At 34.3% G+C, this 17,575-nt stretch overlaps 1 protein-coding gene across 8 annotated transcripts; it reads left to right on the plus strand.

Moving 5' to 3' along the window:
* Positions 1 to 4,813: 4,813 nt before the first annotated feature.
* LOC114294869 (phospholipid-transporting ATPase 1) lies at positions 4,814 to 17,248 on the plus strand. Of its 8 annotated transcripts, none has more exons than XM_082891156.1 (12): positions 4,814 to 5,413; positions 5,543 to 5,656; positions 5,743 to 5,798; positions 5,895 to 6,094; positions 6,203 to 7,759; positions 11,607 to 11,958; positions 12,113 to 12,905; positions 13,059 to 13,182; positions 13,425 to 13,644; positions 15,140 to 15,598; positions 15,973 to 16,258; positions 16,825 to 17,248. In XM_082891156.1, the coding sequence occupies exons 4-11, from the start codon at positions 6,010 to 6,012 to the stop codon at positions 16,172 to 16,174; spliced, it is 3,792 nt and encodes a 1,263-aa protein (XP_082747282.1). In that variant the 5' UTR covers positions 4,814 to 5,413; positions 5,543 to 5,656; positions 5,743 to 5,798; positions 5,895 to 6,009; the 3' UTR covers positions 16,175 to 16,258; positions 16,825 to 17,248. The 8 variants fall into 8 exon arrangements, with proteins under 8 accessions (XP_082747282.1, XP_082747284.1, XP_028094846.2 ...); XM_082891158.1 differs by having other exon boundaries at positions 16,912 to 17,248; XM_028239045.2 differs by having other exon boundaries at positions 5,895 to 7,759.
* The last annotated feature ends 327 nt before the right edge of the window (positions 17,249 to 17,575 follow it).

Genomic DNA, 17,575 nt, shown 5'->3' on the forward strand with positions numbered 1-17,575 from the left:
GAGCCTCTTCATGGAGAAATCGGGCCAAATTAAGAGTCGTAAGATAGAACGGCATCTTCTGCTGCCATCTCTTAAACTTGGTACCGTTAAATTTTTTCGGTTTTTCTCCATGATTGATTGGTACATGAACATGGTTCTGGATAGGGACCGATGTAGGTGTAACAATAGGAGTACCATTGCCAGATGCAGTTTCAGTTGTAGTAGCCATAATCTCTGATTACAAAAATCAGAAAAATTAAAATACAAATTAATTTTCTAGTTACTAAAACCAGAAAATAAATTATAACAACAAAATAATTTTATTTTCCTTGTTACTAAAACTAGAAAAATAAAATATCACAATAATTTTCTGTAATACCAAATAATATTCTGCAATTGTTAATGACACCAGTATATTAATACTAGTTGTCAAAGAAAAGAGACAGTATATTACTACTATCTGTCAAATAGCATAAATCACTATTTATTTTTCCAATCAGAATATTACTTTGAAAACACAGAAAATTAAATACAATGAAGATACCAAAAAAGGTATCTGTCTTAAGATTGTTGGACAATCTTCACTGTATTTAAATAGATTAAATTCTGTTGTGTACAAAACAACAACAAGAATATAAAGAAATAAAGAAAAGGAGAGAATTTGTTTGATTACAAAAATCAAACTCGAAATAAAAATAAATAAATAAAAACAGATTTTATTTTGTTACAAAAACAAAATTAAAATCTGATTAAATAAACAAAATTAAAAACATAATAAAATTAAACAACTTACTTGGTTAATTTATTTGAATAACTTTTCTGATCAAGTCCAGTGTTTAACACTGTGTCCTTAAGACAGATTCGTCCTCTCTACGGTGCTTTCAGAATTAGGGCGTCTATCTCCCAGGATAAAATGATCTTATCAACGAATAAAAGCAGCACTACAGTTTAATCGTTCGTCGAGCACACAAAGTGTTTACACTCTTTTTTTCAGAAATAAAATGCAACAAAATGAAGAATAGAATAAGCAGAGGTGAAATACGAAATTTCTGAATGAATAACATCAAATAAGGGTGGTCCTATTTATAGATGTAAAGGTGTCTCTTGGTTTTAAATTGAACAGGTATGATACTTGTTGGTTTTGAATTCAAACAGATAGCAAAAAAGGGAAAGGGCCCTATTTGGGTGTGCACTAATTCCAAAGTAGTTTATTTTTGTTTGAAAACGGGAAGGCCCCTGTTTGGATGCACAGAAAATCCAAATCAGCTTAATTTGAATTCTGGATTTTATTTTACCAAAAATAAAATTAAATTCAAATGTTTTTGGCCCAAAAAGATTAGTATTGGGCTGAACAAGCCCAACCCAACCCAACCACACACCACGCACCCGTGCCCAAGCCCAGCCTGGACGGACGGCGGCGCGCGCGTGTGGTGATTTTTGAGTCCAATGGGTCTAGTCCATTTTGCTCATAACCTCTCCCTCTAAAACACTTGGGTACCCCTTGGGGCACACCCCAAGTACCAAACCCATGCCTTATAAACCCTTTCAAAACTTCCCACCAAATCAATGTGGGACAAGCCATTTTATAACCTTAAGGAATTTCTACCAAAATTCCATTTCCATGGAGCATACTTTGGCTTCAATTTCCCATTCACTCGGTAATGGTTTTGAGCAACCAAATATACCACGTGAATCACAACGCGGTGTAGAACGCGTTACCACTTTGATCCGAGTAAATCGACGCTCGAGGCCCACATAAAAAATAGACCAAACTTGAGAAAAAATTCTGGTTTTACCCAGAATTTTTTCTACCATTTCCAACAGGAGGGCATGATGGTTCTGTATTTTTCTTTTTTCTTACTATTATTCTTTGTCATAGATCCAAAGGCTACAGTTGTTGAAGGTTGGAAAAGGTAACAATGGTGGGGGATAGGACTGGGTATAGAGCTATCCGACCCGAACAACCCGCCATGCCCGATCTGAACCGCATATGTATGGGCGGTTTTGCAAATTGAATAGGGTAGGGTGCGGTTTGGAATATATAATATTTTCAGATTGCGGGCGGGTTGCGGATATGCATCGCACCCTCCACAACCCGCCCACACTTAGCCAAATATAATTTTATTTTAAAAAACATGGAAATGCAATTAAAGTTGTTTTCTAGTTTTCTTAATTTTGGTCAAACAAAGCTGCTTTATTTGTTTTTTAGTTTTCTTAATTTTGTGATATTTCTGTGGTAATGCAATTAAAGTTGGAGCTGTGTTGGTCTTCTTACATATTTAGTAGCTCAGAATTAGATTCTTGTATGGATTGTAATTTACATGCTTCATTCAGGAACACTATAAAGTGTTTTTGGTTTTTTTTTGACTCTTTTTTTTTTGTGGAAGGTATAAGAGGGCTATGAATCTGTTTAATTGAATCTGAAATCTGGATTTTAATTTATTTTTTTGACTTTTTTTTTTTTTGGAATGTTACAAAATGGAAAAAAAAAATTCAAAAATTAATTTTTAAAGGAAAAAATCCAAACTGCAAACCGCTCGCACATTCGCAAACCCTATTGGCACAAACCGCAAATCGCGCTGCGGGCGGTTATGATTTGATTTTTTTCCAAATCACATAGATGCGGGTAAGGTTAAAACCGAACCGCAAATCGTACAAAACCAATTTGCAACAGCCCCTAGTGGGGGATTTGGGGTTTGTAGGGGCTAGTGTAGTAATAGTGGTGATTAGTACATAGTGGCGACAATTAGGATTTTGCATCATTCAAAAAAAAGCTTTTATAAGTTGAAATATGATAATTATAAGGTTGAAGTGTCACAACTTTTAGATAATAAGTTTTTTATTTTTTATTTTATTTTATAAATTTAATAAGTTGTAAATAAAAGTTATACTAAATAATTCAACACATATGCTAAATTCTTGCAAACAAAAAATTAATAATTAGAAACAAAAATTAAAAGCATTTATTTCCTTATCTTTATTTTTCATTACTTAAAGTACAAAAAATGAATGTTTTTTATTTTACCTAATTACTTTTTTATCTATGTGTTTCAATTCTATTATTTATTCTGTCTATTTATCCACGTAAACTATTTAAAGCTCTCAAAATGTAACTAGTTTGATTTTTATTTGTTTTTGTTAAAATAACTAGTGTCGTAACTGGCCATTGAAAGAGGTAAAAAGAGATGAGCTTAGTTATGATAGCCAATATACCTCTTTTATCATGTACCAATTACTCTTTGGAAAAATAAATTTGAGAGTAATATGTGAGATATTCGCAAAAAATTTTGATAAATTATTTTTGGTGTCTCTAGGAAAAAAAAAGAAGTAAATTACCAATAGGTCATAATAGTTAGATTTAATCATTAAGTTCTATTGAAAATAAGTTATAGTAAAATCGTCGCTAAATATAATTTTTTGTGACGATTTGTATATGTTGCTAAATCGTCGCTAAAAATTGACAATCAGTGATTTTTTTTTGTTACGATTTTTATAAATTGTCACTAAAACTTACAATTAATGACATTTTTTGTGATAAATTTTTTAAACTGTCGTTGAAAATTAAAAATTAGAGACTTTTTGTGATAAATTTTCTAAACGATCGCAAAAACTTATAATTAGTGACAATTTTCAAACTATCACTAAAAATTAACAATTAGTGACGCTTTTTAATAGTATTTGATGAAAAACACCATTCATCTTGTTTTGTTTAGTTTGGTTTTTCAGGATTTACTTTTTAAAAAATTGAAATTTTTTATTTTTTATATTTATTTGTTTTCATTGAAATTTTTAATATTCTAAGTATTTTTTTAAAATTTTTAGATACCCCTAACATAAAAACACTTTAAAAGAATAATATTTATTGAAAAAATCTTTAAAAAATTCACTAAATATCTAAAATATAAAAAAATATGAAAATTCAATATATTTTTCGTATTTTTATTTATTTATTGATTTTTAAAAATATATTTTTTTTTACATTTTAGATACCTTTAAATAAGATACATTTAAAAAATATAAAAAATCACTTAAAATTTTAAAAATATTTACTAAAAATAAAATAATATGAAAAAATAAAAAAATTAATTTCTACACAACACAATAAATTAATTTTCACAAATCTACCTATTAGGACTTACATATAAATCTATCTTAAAAAAAGAAAAAGAAAAAAAAAGTAGGAAGTGAGAAATTGGGAATTAGAGTGGCTGTTTTGCGGGGTGAATAATAGCCACTGTTATGCAGTCAAATAATTCAATTTTGGTACTCATTTTGAAAATTTGAACCGTTCACATTTTAGAATACATCAACCTGCAAGAAATCAAGTTAATCGGATATCGTTTATCCATTCGTCTACTTACATTTGTATCTATAAAAATAAATAACAATTGTGATTTAAAATATTAAAATGAATACAAATGTGAGTAGATAAAAAAGTAAAGTATATCTAATTAATATATTATACTTGATAGAACGGTTCAAATTATCAAAATAAATCTATTTAACTACATAATAATAATTACTGGGAGTATTTACGTATAGGTCATAATAAGTGGACTTATTATCTAATAAGTTTTATGGAAAAAATTTGTCATAAAAAAAGTCATTAATTGTAAGTTTTAGCGACAATTTATAAAAATCATGACAAAAAAAAATCACTAATTGTCAATTTTTATAACATATATAAAAAATTGTCACAAAAAAATTTATTTTTAACGATAATTTTACCATAATTTATTTTCAATAAGATTTCACGAAAATTAAGTTCAACTACCCAAATCCGAGAAATTGTGGGTACAAAATATAAATAAAGAAAGTAGTGATAGAAAAAGCGAAACGATGGTCGGCAGTTTATTATTATTGGGTTTCTTAAATGCCCCCCTAATTGCCACCAACAACTGGTTTTCTAAAAAACTAATAACCCAACCAAAAAAAATAAACTTCCGGTGGTGATGGTTCATCATTCCGGTCAGACCGAAAGAGAGAGAGAGAGAGAGAGAGAGAGAGAGAGAGAGATTGCCAGACAGACAGACGACGAGTCACCCCTCTAACCAAAAGCAAGAAAAAGCCAACATTCGTGCTCTTCCACTCGTCCCCTCACCTTCTCTCCCCTCTCACTTTCTCTCTCCTCCTCTCTCTCTCCTCGCTCTTTGTGCCTCCCTTCTCTGAATCAAAATCCCATCGCTTTCACCAAAAATCACCACGATCCACATCGTCATCACGGGAATTCTTCCAGTGATTCAGAGGCAGAGAGAGAGAGAGAGAAAGATCTCTGGCGATACGTCCCAGATCTGTGAGCCATTGCTGATCTCTCTGCCATTTTTCGCTATGATTTCGTATTCAGTGCATTGAATTGAAGAAGGACCACCACATAATTTACTCTGATTTCTCGCTTTCCAATACGATAAGGATCGTATATTCAATTCATTATTAGGTCAGCTCTCTCTGTCTCTCTCCTTCATTTGTATCGCATTGTTTGATTTCTGTGATTTTAGCTGGCGAGGGTTACAAGGGAATTTGATTTTTGGATATATGCCTATTTTTGTTTTGTTTTTGTTTTCAGTTTTGGCATTTCTTTCGGATCCGCACAGTTGTTCCTAAGTAGAGCCTTGAGCGACTCGGAGATTTTCGTCTTCGTGAATTTGGGAATTTTTGTCTCTCCGTTGAAGGCAAAAAGGTCAGATTTTGATCCCTTTTTGTGCCCTTTCTCTCCTTCCCAGGTTTCAATTTGTGTGTACTCTCACAAGAAAGTTGTTTTTCTAGCTAGTTGGGAAGGGAAATTCCACGGCCTTGTTTGGGTAATTGATTATTGGAGCCTGGTATTGATCCATTGCAATGCATCATATCAAATTTGTTTGAGAAATTGGTTTAGTGAGCATGATTGTTTTAGCTGCTCATTGGGTATAATTTGACAGGAGAGAAAAAAAGAAGATGGATTTGGATTGGATTGGATGAGAGAAGCTCGAATTTATAGTGAGTGGAGGATTGAATTAGGAGGAATTTCGTCATGGATGGGAGGAAAACTTATTTATGACATCCTTTGAGCCATTGTTGTCATCCTCTGATCCTTCGTCTGCGCCACCTCCTAATCCACCTTTGAGAGTTAGCTCATCAGGTTGTCTCTGTCCTAATGCAATATTATCTTCCGATATCTTCGAGGATACAGAAAACAACGAATTTGACTTGAAGGACAGCGATAATATTGTTTCTGTTGTTGATACAGGTTTTTGTGGGAAAAACACAGAACATTCTTCTCGTGCAAAACCCAAGTTGTATTCGGCTGATTCGCAGCTATATCAGCAGTTTCCGTTGGAATGCCCCCCACAGGAGAGGAAGCGCCTAATATTGTGGGGTGGTTCAATGGAGCTTCAGCCAAATTCTACAATGATCGATATTTCTAGGTCTTCGTACCAGGTCCAGGATAAATCGAATAAATCTCAGCAGCTTCGCAAAAGCATGCAGTTGGACGATCATATGTCACATGAAGAGAATCCAAGGTTGATTTATGTTAATGATCCGAGGAAGACTAATGATAAGTATGAGTTTACTGGGAATGAGATCCGAACTAGCAAGTATACGTTCATTAATTTCTTGCCCAAGAATCTCTTCATTCAGTTCCACCGGGTTGCTTATTTGTATTTCTTAGCTATTGCTGGTCTCAACCAGCTTCCCCCTCTTGCTGTTTTTGGCAGAACAGTGTCTCTTTTTCCTCTTCTTTTTGTGCTTTGTGTAACTGCTATCAAAGATGGTTATGAGGATTGGCGAAGACACAGATCAGATCGGAATGAGAATAATCGGGAGGCTCTAGTGCTGCAATTGGGCAAGTTCCAATCGAAAACTTGGAAAAATATACGAGCTGGTGAGGTTTTGAAGATATGTGCTGACGAAACGTTTCCTTGTGATATGGTTCTGTTGGGGACAAGTGATCTGAGCGGAATAGCTTATATCCAGACGATGAATTTGGATGGCGAGTCAAACTTGAAGACAAGGTACGCCAGACAAGAAACAACTTCAATGGTATTTGAAGGAGGTACAATTTCAGGGCTTATCAGATGTGAACAGCCTAATAGAAATATATATGAGTTCACAGCCAACATGGAGTTTAATGGGCAGAGGTTTTCCCTCAGCCAATCCAACATTGTCTTGCGTGGTTGTCAGCTGAAGAACACAGAGTGGGTTGTTGGTGTAGTGGTCTATGCTGGTCAGGAAACAAAGGCAATGTTGAACAGCGCAATGTCTCCTTCCAAAAGAAGCAGGCTCGAAAGTTATATGAATAGGGAAACCTTATGGTTATCTATTTTTCTTTTCATCATGTGTCTGGTAGTTGCCCTTGGAATGGGTCTGTGGCTTCAGCACAACAAGGATAGGCTTGATACACTACCTTATTACAGGAAAAGTTATTTTGGCGCAGGAAGATTTGGGAGACCTTACAGATTTTATGGGATTCCTATGGAGACTTTTTTCTCCTTTTTGAGCTCTATTATAGTGTTTCAGATAATGATACCAATATCTCTTTATATTACAATGGAGTTGGTTCGGTTGGGACAATCATACTTCATGATTGGAGACAAGCATATGTATGACAGGAACTCCGACTCGCGGTTTCAGTGCAGATCCTTGAATATAAATGAGGATTTGGGCCAAATTCGTTATGTATTTTCAGATAAGACAGGCACACTTACTGAGAACAAAATGGAATTCCGAAGAGCGAGTGTGTATGGGAAGAATTATGGGAGATCTATGCTTATGGATGATACGATGCAGGATACAGACGACGCAGGTATGCCTGTGTACTTGCTTTACTTTTGGCTGGTCATTTCATGTGTAACAGTGATTATGTATTGGTTTTAGCATTGCATGCTAATAGTGTTAATATGTTCTTTCATTGTCAATGTTTGATTTCGCCACTGTTACAGTTGCTTCATCTTGCTTTTTGTCACCTCTTCTTTTGTCATATAATCATATTAATCTTATTAGTGATTTGCAAAAGCTTTCTAATGCTGTGCCTTTCATATTATGGCCATTCCTTTTTCTTTTTTGAACAATTTCTGTATATATGTATATTAAAAATTTTGTATCTCACATTTGTGTCTATGTATTTAGTAATGAATATATGAAGTATTATTAGTATCTTGACCGTTTCAGCTATGGACTGACAACTTAACCAAAGGGTTGTTTGATAACTCTATCAAATTCTTGAAAGCTGAAAGCCTAAGTGCGATTGTTGATTTACAATCAGTCATCTGTTAAGTGTGGAAAGTTGCGTAAGAAGGTTCTTAAGTTGAATTAGAAAGACTTACTTATCACAAAATGTTGAACGCCCTTTATGGAATGTGGATGAAATGCTAAAACTTTAATGGACAAATTTTATTTAAACTTCCAAATTTTAGAAAGGTAAATTACATTTTGTACCCCTGCACTGTACATTGAATCTCACTTTAGTTACTGGTTTTTTGATTGTAACAGTTAACCCCTTGTAGTTTCGGTCAAGTTGCAACGTGGCCGTTCCATTAGTTTGGTGTTAAATTGCCTAGCGGAAATTGTTATGTGATCATCACATGAGGCATTTTTTGAGGGCGAAAATGTAATTTATTCGCTTTTCTATTTCTTCTGCATTTTCCCCCAATATTTTTTCTTTGTACTATATTTCCTAAACCTACCAATGAGAAGGGGTGGGTGTGGTGCTGAGTTTAGAAAATACTGTGAAAAAAAATATAGAACAAGTAGAAATGAGAAGAAAATTACAATTTTGCCCTAAAAAATTCCTCATGTGTGTGTCACCTGACAATATCCGTTAGAAAATTTAGCTCCAAGCTAACAGAAATGTCAGATTCCAATTTTTTCAAAAATACAAGGGGTTGACTATTATAATTGAAAAATAAGCGACCAAAGTGGGATTTGATGTAAAGTGTAGGGATGCTAAGTGTAATTTACCCATTTTAGAAATTCAACATTTTTTTTTTCACAACTAATTGAGCACTAAAATGTTTCAGTACTTCAAATTTCAAATAAATCATGAATAATAGTATTTATTTTATCCTTGGGAGGATGCAACATGATTTCTTAGAGAATGAATGCAATAATTAAGATCCCTTTTTACCTTGTTAGTTTAATATATTTATTATCTTTCCAATTTGTAAATCATGAAAGCTTTAACTGTGCTCCATACAGCCCCTGTTTCCTGCTCCTTGCTTTCATTGTGCTTGAGTAAGCATCTTAGATGAATTTATTATAATCTCAATTCTTGCCACCTCTAAGTTCTCAAAATGCATTTTATTTAGTTTTCTTTTCTTGTATTGTCACCCATTCATCCCTGTATACTTTCTGAGTGCCTAACATTCTTATCACAAAGCATGGTTGAACGTTTTGTCTTTTAAATTTAGATGGGTATTTGAAGATCATATGATGCTTCGGAAATAGTTTTCTCATCCAACACTTGCTTGAATATCATGGGTGCACAATGTAATATCTTCTAGTTATATTGGTTGATTATCCTGAATCATGTTGATGGTCATTGTTGGGTGTTTTTGTCAACTACATTTCAATAGAATGTGTTTTTAACAACTCTTTCATGAGTTACAATTGGCATTCATGTTTATTATAATAGAACATGAGATTGCCTTGAATTAAGTTTTTAACTGGGAAGTCTAACTGAAATTTGAATTTTGACAGGGAACACTGTGAGATAATAGAATTTAGAATTTTACGGTGAATCAATTTTGGGATGTTCCCTTGTCAGAGAATAGGTTTTAATTTATAAAAAGGATTATTGAAAAATATAAAATTTGTGAGGGAGAGTAGATAGAAACTAGAAATCATGTGCAATAAACAAAGGCCTATGTGCATCAAACAAACTAATCAGTCAAATAGACAAAAAACTAACAATAAAATATTTTCTTACTAATTTTTAAAACTGGTTGATGGGGTCAATTGACCCCATTTGTATAAGGTGGTGTCGCTTTGCTTTGACTTATTATTGAATGTTGAATATGCTCAGTCAAAGTTAGTTTTCCATTTAATTCTCAACTAACATTTAAATTCAATAAAATATTTTAGCACTAGATAACCATAGACACATGTTGTTTATGCCATTGTGGAGAAATTACTTTTAGTGTAGCAAAGTAACATCATATGGGTTTTTGAGTATACATGTGGTTGTGCTGAAGTTCTATGGTTTAATTTAATATAGAAGTATTGGTGATTCATAATAGTTTGCAACTTTATATGGATGATCTTTCCTTAAGCACTACTCTTCTTGCTCATCTCATGCTTGTAATCATAGTTGTCAAATCGAGATTCGTATCGTGAATCAAAATGGCCTTGTACCAAATCACGAAACGAATCGAATCGAATCGAATCAAATCGTGAATCGTAAAGATTCGGTCACTTTTTAAAAATTACTTAAAAATATATATTTACATATTTAGATGTTAAATATATTTTATGAATATGAAATATTTAGACTTAAATCAATGAAAATGTTATTTTGAGAGATAATCATGTAGTTTAATAGGTAAGAAGCTAACAAAGATTCTTATGTAAGATCACTATTTTACTTTTTTTCTTTTTAAATATTTCTTATCAACCATTCTTAATAAAGATAATAACTAAATAGACAAATTATCAATTTCCCAAATAACAATAATTAACAACGATATTGATATTTGGACAATAAACATACATACTTTTTAAGTAACAGTGAGCAAATAATAAGAAAGAATTATTTAGAATCTTTCATTTTAAGGCCTAAAACATTTTTAAATGTATAACTGACCTCACATATGTAATATTCAATTATATTCAATTTAATAAAATAGTAATAGATAATTTATAGTGTAACTTTAATCTTAAACATTTTTAGAAGATATATTATGATTTTTTAAAGGGGGAAAAAATGAGAAGAAAGATTAAAAATATGTTAGGTCTGACTGAATCTGATTGGATTCTATTAAAAACTTTATGATTACTAAAATAACAACAAATTATGTATCTATATTGGTTATTTTGGTATTAAACGCTATTAGAAGTTGTATTATGTAATTTTCACTAAAAACATGTAGAAAAAAATAGTCGAAAATATGTCGGACACAATAATTTAAAAAATTGCATGAATCGTAAAAAGTGTATTGAATTGTGAATCGTGCGATTCACTAGAGATTTACTTCCAAAATAGATTCACCCATAGATTCGTATCGATTTTGCAAAAAATTTGAATCAAATCGCGAATCGAATCGCGAATCGTAAGATTCTGGTAACAGAGAGATTCACCCATAGATTCGTATCGATTTTGCAAAAATTGTAAATCGAATCGCGAATCGTAAGATTCTGATAACAGAGAGATTCACCCATAGATTCGTATCGATTTTGCAAAAATTGTAAATCGAATCGCGAATCGTAAGATTCTGATAACAGAGCTTGTAATAATGTGACAGAAATTAATTGATGGTACTGGTAGAATTGGATTATTTAATGTATGAGGGGCTATGAAATCATAAGTAGTTGTGAATACTTGGTTCTAAAGTGAAGTTTATGATAATAGATTGTCTCGTGGTGATTGTCTTATTTAAGCAGTTACTATTCTCAACAACCAGAAACATTTTTTTCTGACAGTTTTGTAACTTTTGCAGTAGTAGAAACAGAAGCCCATGTAGGTAGAAGATGGAAGCTTAAATCTGAAATTGCTGTTGATTCTGAACTCATTGCGTTGTTGCATAAAGACTTGGCTGAAGATGAAAGGATTGCTGCACATGAGTTTTTTCTCACATTGGCCGCATGTAACACTGTGATCCCTATTCTTACACAAAGTTCAACTTCAAGCGGCACAGTGAGTGAATTACATGAAGATATAGAAGCTATTGATTATCAGGGTGAGTCTCCAGACGAGCTAGCACTAGTTGCTGCTGCATCTGCTTATGGATATACTCTTTTTGAGCGGACATCTGGGCATATTGTGATTGATGTCAATGGTGAGAAACTAAGGTAGAAAGCTCTCTCAATCTAGTTTCTTTATTACATTCGCTGATGAAACATTTTTACTAGGTACTAGATAGCAGTAGTTCAATGCTTTTCATGCTGAAGCAGTTTGCCCTTTTTTGGTCAATCTGTAATTTATTTATTTCTTTGTGCAATGTAGGTTGGATGTTTTGGGTCTGCATGAGTTCGATAGTGTGCGCAAAAGAATGTCTGTTGTTATCAGATTTCCTAACAATGATGTAAAGGTGTTAGTGAAAGGTGCTGATACTTCAATCTTGAGCATTTTAGAAAGAGATCCTACAGGGAATGATCACATAAGGCATGTGACACAGAGTCATTTGAATGAATATTCATCTGAAGGTCTACGCACCCTTGTAGTTGCTGCCAGGGATCTTACAGATGCAGAACTTGAGGAGTGGCAATGCATGTATGAAGATGCAAGCACTTCATTGACTGACAGATCTATGAAACTACGTCAAACGGCAGGTCTTATTGAATGCAACTTGAATCTACTTGGGGCTACTGGGATTGAGGACAAGCTACAAGAGGGTGTACCAGAAGCCATTGAGTCCCTCCGGCAAGCAGGAATCAAGGTCTGGATTCTAACTGGAGATAAGCAAGAGACTGCAATTTCAATTGGTCTTTCTTGCAAACTCCTGACTTCAGATATGCAGCAAATTATCATAAATGGCACTTCAGAGGAGGAATGCAGAAATCTATTATCTGCAGCTAAGGCCAAGTTTGGTGTGAAATCACCAAACTGCAGGAATTGGAATTTGAAATGGAAAAAGAGTGCTGAAAGTCATTATCTTGAGATTCCTGATGACACGAAGTTGTCTAATGTGCCACAGTGGCATGCAGGAAAGGAAGAAGGAACCATGAGTGCACCGCTTGCACTTATCATTGATGGGAATAGTCTGGTGTACATCTTGGAGAAAAATCTGGAGTCTGAGGCACGAATCCTGTCTCTTATTAAAGTCTTCGGTTGCATTTGTTTATTTCTGTCATAGCTTGTGTTCAACTCTAGCATATTTAGGTGAACATGAAACTTTTGAATTGGCCTTGATATGTGGATGCTTACATGGTAATGTTCTTTTTTTCAACAGCTGTTCGACATTGCGACTTCCTGTAGGGTGGTGATCTGCTGTCGTGTTGCGCCATTGCAAAAGGCTGGAGTTGTTGACCTAATTAAGAGCCGCACTGATGATATGACACTGGCTATAGGTGATGGTGAGTTGATTATTCTATTCTATTAGATCTTTTTCTACTAGCACAGGTTTGGTGAAGTCTAGCAAGCTTGGCATTACTTCCTGCACTTCACATGTGGAGCTTAATTTTATATTTTATTTTAGGAATGGTATCTTTTTCCAAAAGAAGTGTGGTGTGCATGCCTGCATGCAAAACTAAGGTGTTATTATTTCTTGCCAGCTCTGACTTGGGAACTTTTTTTAATTCTATTTTTATTTTTATAGGGGCTAATGATGTTTCAATGATCCAAATGGCGGATGTCGGTGTTGGGATATGTGGTCAGGAAGGGCGCCAAGCAGTGATGGCATCGGATTTTGCTATGGGACAGTTTCGGTTTTTGAAAAGATTACTTTTAGTGCATGGGCATTGGAATTATCAGCGTGTTGGTTATCTGGTTCTTTACAACTTCTACCGCAATGCTGTTTTTGTGTTGATGCTTTTCTGGTATGCATGGTTTCCTTTTGGTTTAGACGTAGTTTCATGCTGATAATTTATTCCTCTTCTTCTCCCTATGTAAATTTCTTTTCATGCTTAATTTTTCTTTCTAAAACATTCCCCATCCTTGACTATTCTATCATTCTATGCCTATCGAGCTGAAAGTTCTTGCAAGGAAGCTGGTGGGATAGGATAGAGGATAACTGCTGATTTGTGTAGTGAGGAGAGTTGTGTTAAATACGACATGGATAATGTGTGTGGGGAAAAAAGTTAACCCACACAGGTTCATAGAGAGATCTACAGAGAGATGAGCAATACTGTTGTGGATATGTAAAATAGAATACCATTAGTGCTACCCAACTGGTGGTTACCGGCTAGAGGGCACACCAATGGTAAAGTCAGTGATGGTGCTTCAAAGAGAGACAAAGAATCAAGAGCGTGTATAGGCAGAGTTGAGGCATACCCTTTTTCTTCAGGGATTGTCTTTTATTTATATTATCAGGTATAAGTTGTACAAACCCTATTAGGGTGCTTGTAGCTTGGTTGGGCTAGGTCCATTATGACAGCCTGGTTGGGTCAGGCCCATGGCTATTATATGTTAATTTTTGTCTCACAGATAGTTTTGTCGTGTATGCTTTAAGAGATGATATAGTGCTGATCACTTAGACTGGATAAGCATAAGGGGAGATGTGGACAGAAGTGGGTGTCATTGCTAGTAGGATATCGTTAAATTGACATTTTTTTTCCCTCACAAGGAGTCTCTTACTTGTAGCGGTTGAGGAGCTGATAGATTTTGATTGGTTGTAATTTAATTTGTCCATTCCATAAGGGGACCAATGTGGCTCTGGAGTGCAATGAACATAGGTACACGTTGTGCTACTGACATAATATTTACGTAACACTTTAGAGAGTTGCACTGATGACAATAAGCCAGTAATATATTTTGGGGGTAGAATACTTATCAAACAAAAAAAAAAAAAAAATTTTTTTGGGGTAGAATATCTGGTTTGAAGGAATACACTCATATGATGTGTGTATCCTGCATAGATTGGTGGCTGAATTAGGAAGAACAAAAATTTGAAGGTGACATAGCTTAGGAAGGACAAATTCTAGATGGTTTGGTGTTTGCACTGATGCGGTGTACAGACTGATGGATAGTTCTTGGTTCACTCTAAAAGCTGAACAGGCATTGAGGGAAGAAATGAAATGTGGTAAGGTCTCCTAAAATTTTGTTGCTTAATGATGACAGGAAAGGAACTGATGTATCTGGTTTGTTTTTATTTGAAATGAAATATCATCTTGGTCAGAAAATTTGTGGAATCCTAAATCAGATAGTCGTGTTTATTTCCGAATTGATCTGTGTCATGATTTGCCTACAATTTTTAAGGCCTGAAAAAGTATTATAACTCGAATCTCTATGGTATTCTTTTTCATGGTTCATTGAATTATCTATGATGTAATACAATATGAATCTTATCCATCTGAGTATGTTTGCTATTTTTAGGTATATATTGTGGACGGCTTTCTCAACGACTTCTGCATTAACAGATTGGAGTAGTGTATTCTATTCTGTTATCTATACCTCAGTACCGACCATTGTTGTCGGTATTCTGGACATGGACTTGAGTCATAAGACACTACTCCGGTATCCAAAACTCTATGGTGCAGGCCATAGACACGAGAGCTACAATATGCGCCTTTTCTGGCTCACAATGATGGACACGCTATGGCAAAGTCTTGTTCTCTTCTATATACCTCTATTCATTTTTAAGGAGAGCACTGTTGACATATGGAGTATGGGAAGTTTGTGGACGATTGCAGTTGTTATCCTAGTTAACATTCACTTGGCAATGGACATTCAGCGGTGGTTGCTACTTACTCATTGTGCAATTTGGGGATCAATAGCAATCACATATGCCTGTATGGTGGTATTGGATTCTATACCTGTCTTTCCCAATTACGGGTGAGTCTTGTTATTCAAATATGGATACTACATACTAGGGTAAATTACATTTTTCACCCTTGTAGGTTGACCCAAATTTCACTTTGGTCCCAATTGTTTCAATTTAAACAATTCGGCCCCTACATTTTAAGTCCATTTTCAATTTGGTCATTTTGTTCAAATTTCCATTAATTTTTTCTATGTGTACATCTTAGGAGGCTAAATTTAAACTAGTCTTATAAGTGTAATATGACCAAATTGCTGAATTTGAAACAGTAGGTACCGAAGTAAAATTTGAGTCAAATTGTAGGGGTTAAAATGTGTATTTTACCCTGCTTCTTCTTATTTTGTCTCAGTTCATGATGTGGTACTAACGTGTTTTGTGTGCTTTGCAGGACAATTTTCTATCTGGCAAAGTCGCCTACATATTGGCTCTCCATCTTGCTTATAATTGTATTAGCACTGCTCCCTCGCTTTGTTTTCAAAGTTATACATCAAACTTTTTGGCCTACAGATATCCAGATTATCAGAGAATCTGAGATACTGAGAAAACGACGTAGTTGTTTTGGGTCGAAACGAGATCAAGGTTCCGGTTAACATGTAATATTATTTTGTCTTGTCAACTGACCTCATTTTGATATGATCTCCCCGGATTTTGTCCAGCCAGTGTAAAATTTAACGGTAAGTCCAATTTCATTTATACAATTATTCCTTTATTGCACTTTTATTGCGTGAACGAAAGTATGCAGCAGCCTTCCTTGCTCTCTCTGGTCGGAGAAAAATAATTCTCACTTGCATAACCAAAAAATCTGATGGTTCAACTTAGATATATTGCCAAGGGATAAGAAAATAATAATTAAAGAAGAATGTTAAATGTCACGCTTCGACCCATTTGCTTTACATTTTGTCATTGTCGTCGTCTTCATTATTTTTACCATCATCATTATCTTCTTAGTTATATGAATGTTTCACTTGTGGCATAATAGACCTTTGTAGTTTGAGCCTATTTAACCTTTACTAGAAGTAGAAAACTCAGGACTTTGTTGTTGCGATAAGATGAACCTTGTGTAGTTTGAAGTAACATGAGAAATTTATTATTATTGTTGTTATTATTTTTACTGTGGAAGATGGAATAAAATATAAAGCATAATGGTATTTCTGGTATTGTAATTTGTTAGCCTCTAGTGAAGTCATCGGTCATCAATTTTAGCCGGACCTTTTTAATGATTTTTATTTTTCTGCTTCAGTTGACATGATGAATAGCACAAGCTGGAAGTTATGCCATACAGAAGCTGAAGATTTGACATAATTACAATTGATTTTATCTGTTACAGAATACAAGGGGAAGAGAAGGCGAACTCAAAGCCAAAGAGTGAGGATTTGTTTGATGCCGACAATAGGATGGTCAAATCGAGGGGGTGAAAAGGAGGGGGATAAAGCATTTTAGAAGTGTTCTTGAGGGTTTGGTTGATATTTGTGGGGTTTGACTTGCAATTTGCTGCCGGAACACACGTAAAAAAAAATAGTCTGGATTTCATATCCTGATGTTAATGTCAGGAGTGTCCAGTAGAGAAAAAGCGGAAGTATATAATAGTTTCATGTAAAGATCAGGTGTGTCATTTCTTAAACACTTACAAAAATGAAATGCGAAGTGTTCAAAAACATTAAAAAGATACTTGTCTATTTCTTATCCAAGTGTGTTCAAAAAGATAAAAAAAGACTTGTCTATTTCTTATCCATATTAGTGGGTATCGTCTACCCTGCCCGAATGGGCTTCAACCTGCCATGAGCCCTAGGCAAAGTGCATTATAGAATATGGAAAGCCCTTGGTGGGGCCATGAATGGTGTAGATCATTTGGGTGGGCCTGAAGTGGTCCCCATCCTTGGGCACAATCACGGAAATAGTCTCTTCAGGAATAGAAATAGGGCGGTGTACATATTGATCTTCCTGAATCTGTCTAAGTCATCTTTTTATTATTTTTATTTTTTATTTACTTG

This window comes from Camellia sinensis, chromosome 10 (assembly GCF_055761805.1).
Source record: "Camellia sinensis isolate YWXY chromosome 10, ASM5576180v1, whole genome shotgun sequence".
NCBI classification, from domain to species: Eukaryota; Viridiplantae; Streptophyta; class Magnoliopsida; order Ericales; family Theaceae; genus Camellia; species Camellia sinensis.

Coding starts and splice junctions, on each gene's coding strand:
- LOC114294869 (XM_028239045.2), top strand. CDS start 6,010: ATGACATCCTTTGAGCCATTGTTGTCATCCTCTGATCCTTCGTCTGCG. Junction 13,183..13,424: donor GACACTGGCTATAGGTGATG/GTGAGTTGATTA, acceptor TTATTTTTATAG/GGGCTAATGATGTTTCAATG. Junction 15,599..15,972: donor CCTGTCTTTCCCAATTACGG/GTGAGTCTTGTT, acceptor TGTGCTTTGCAG/GACAATTTTCTATCTGGCAA.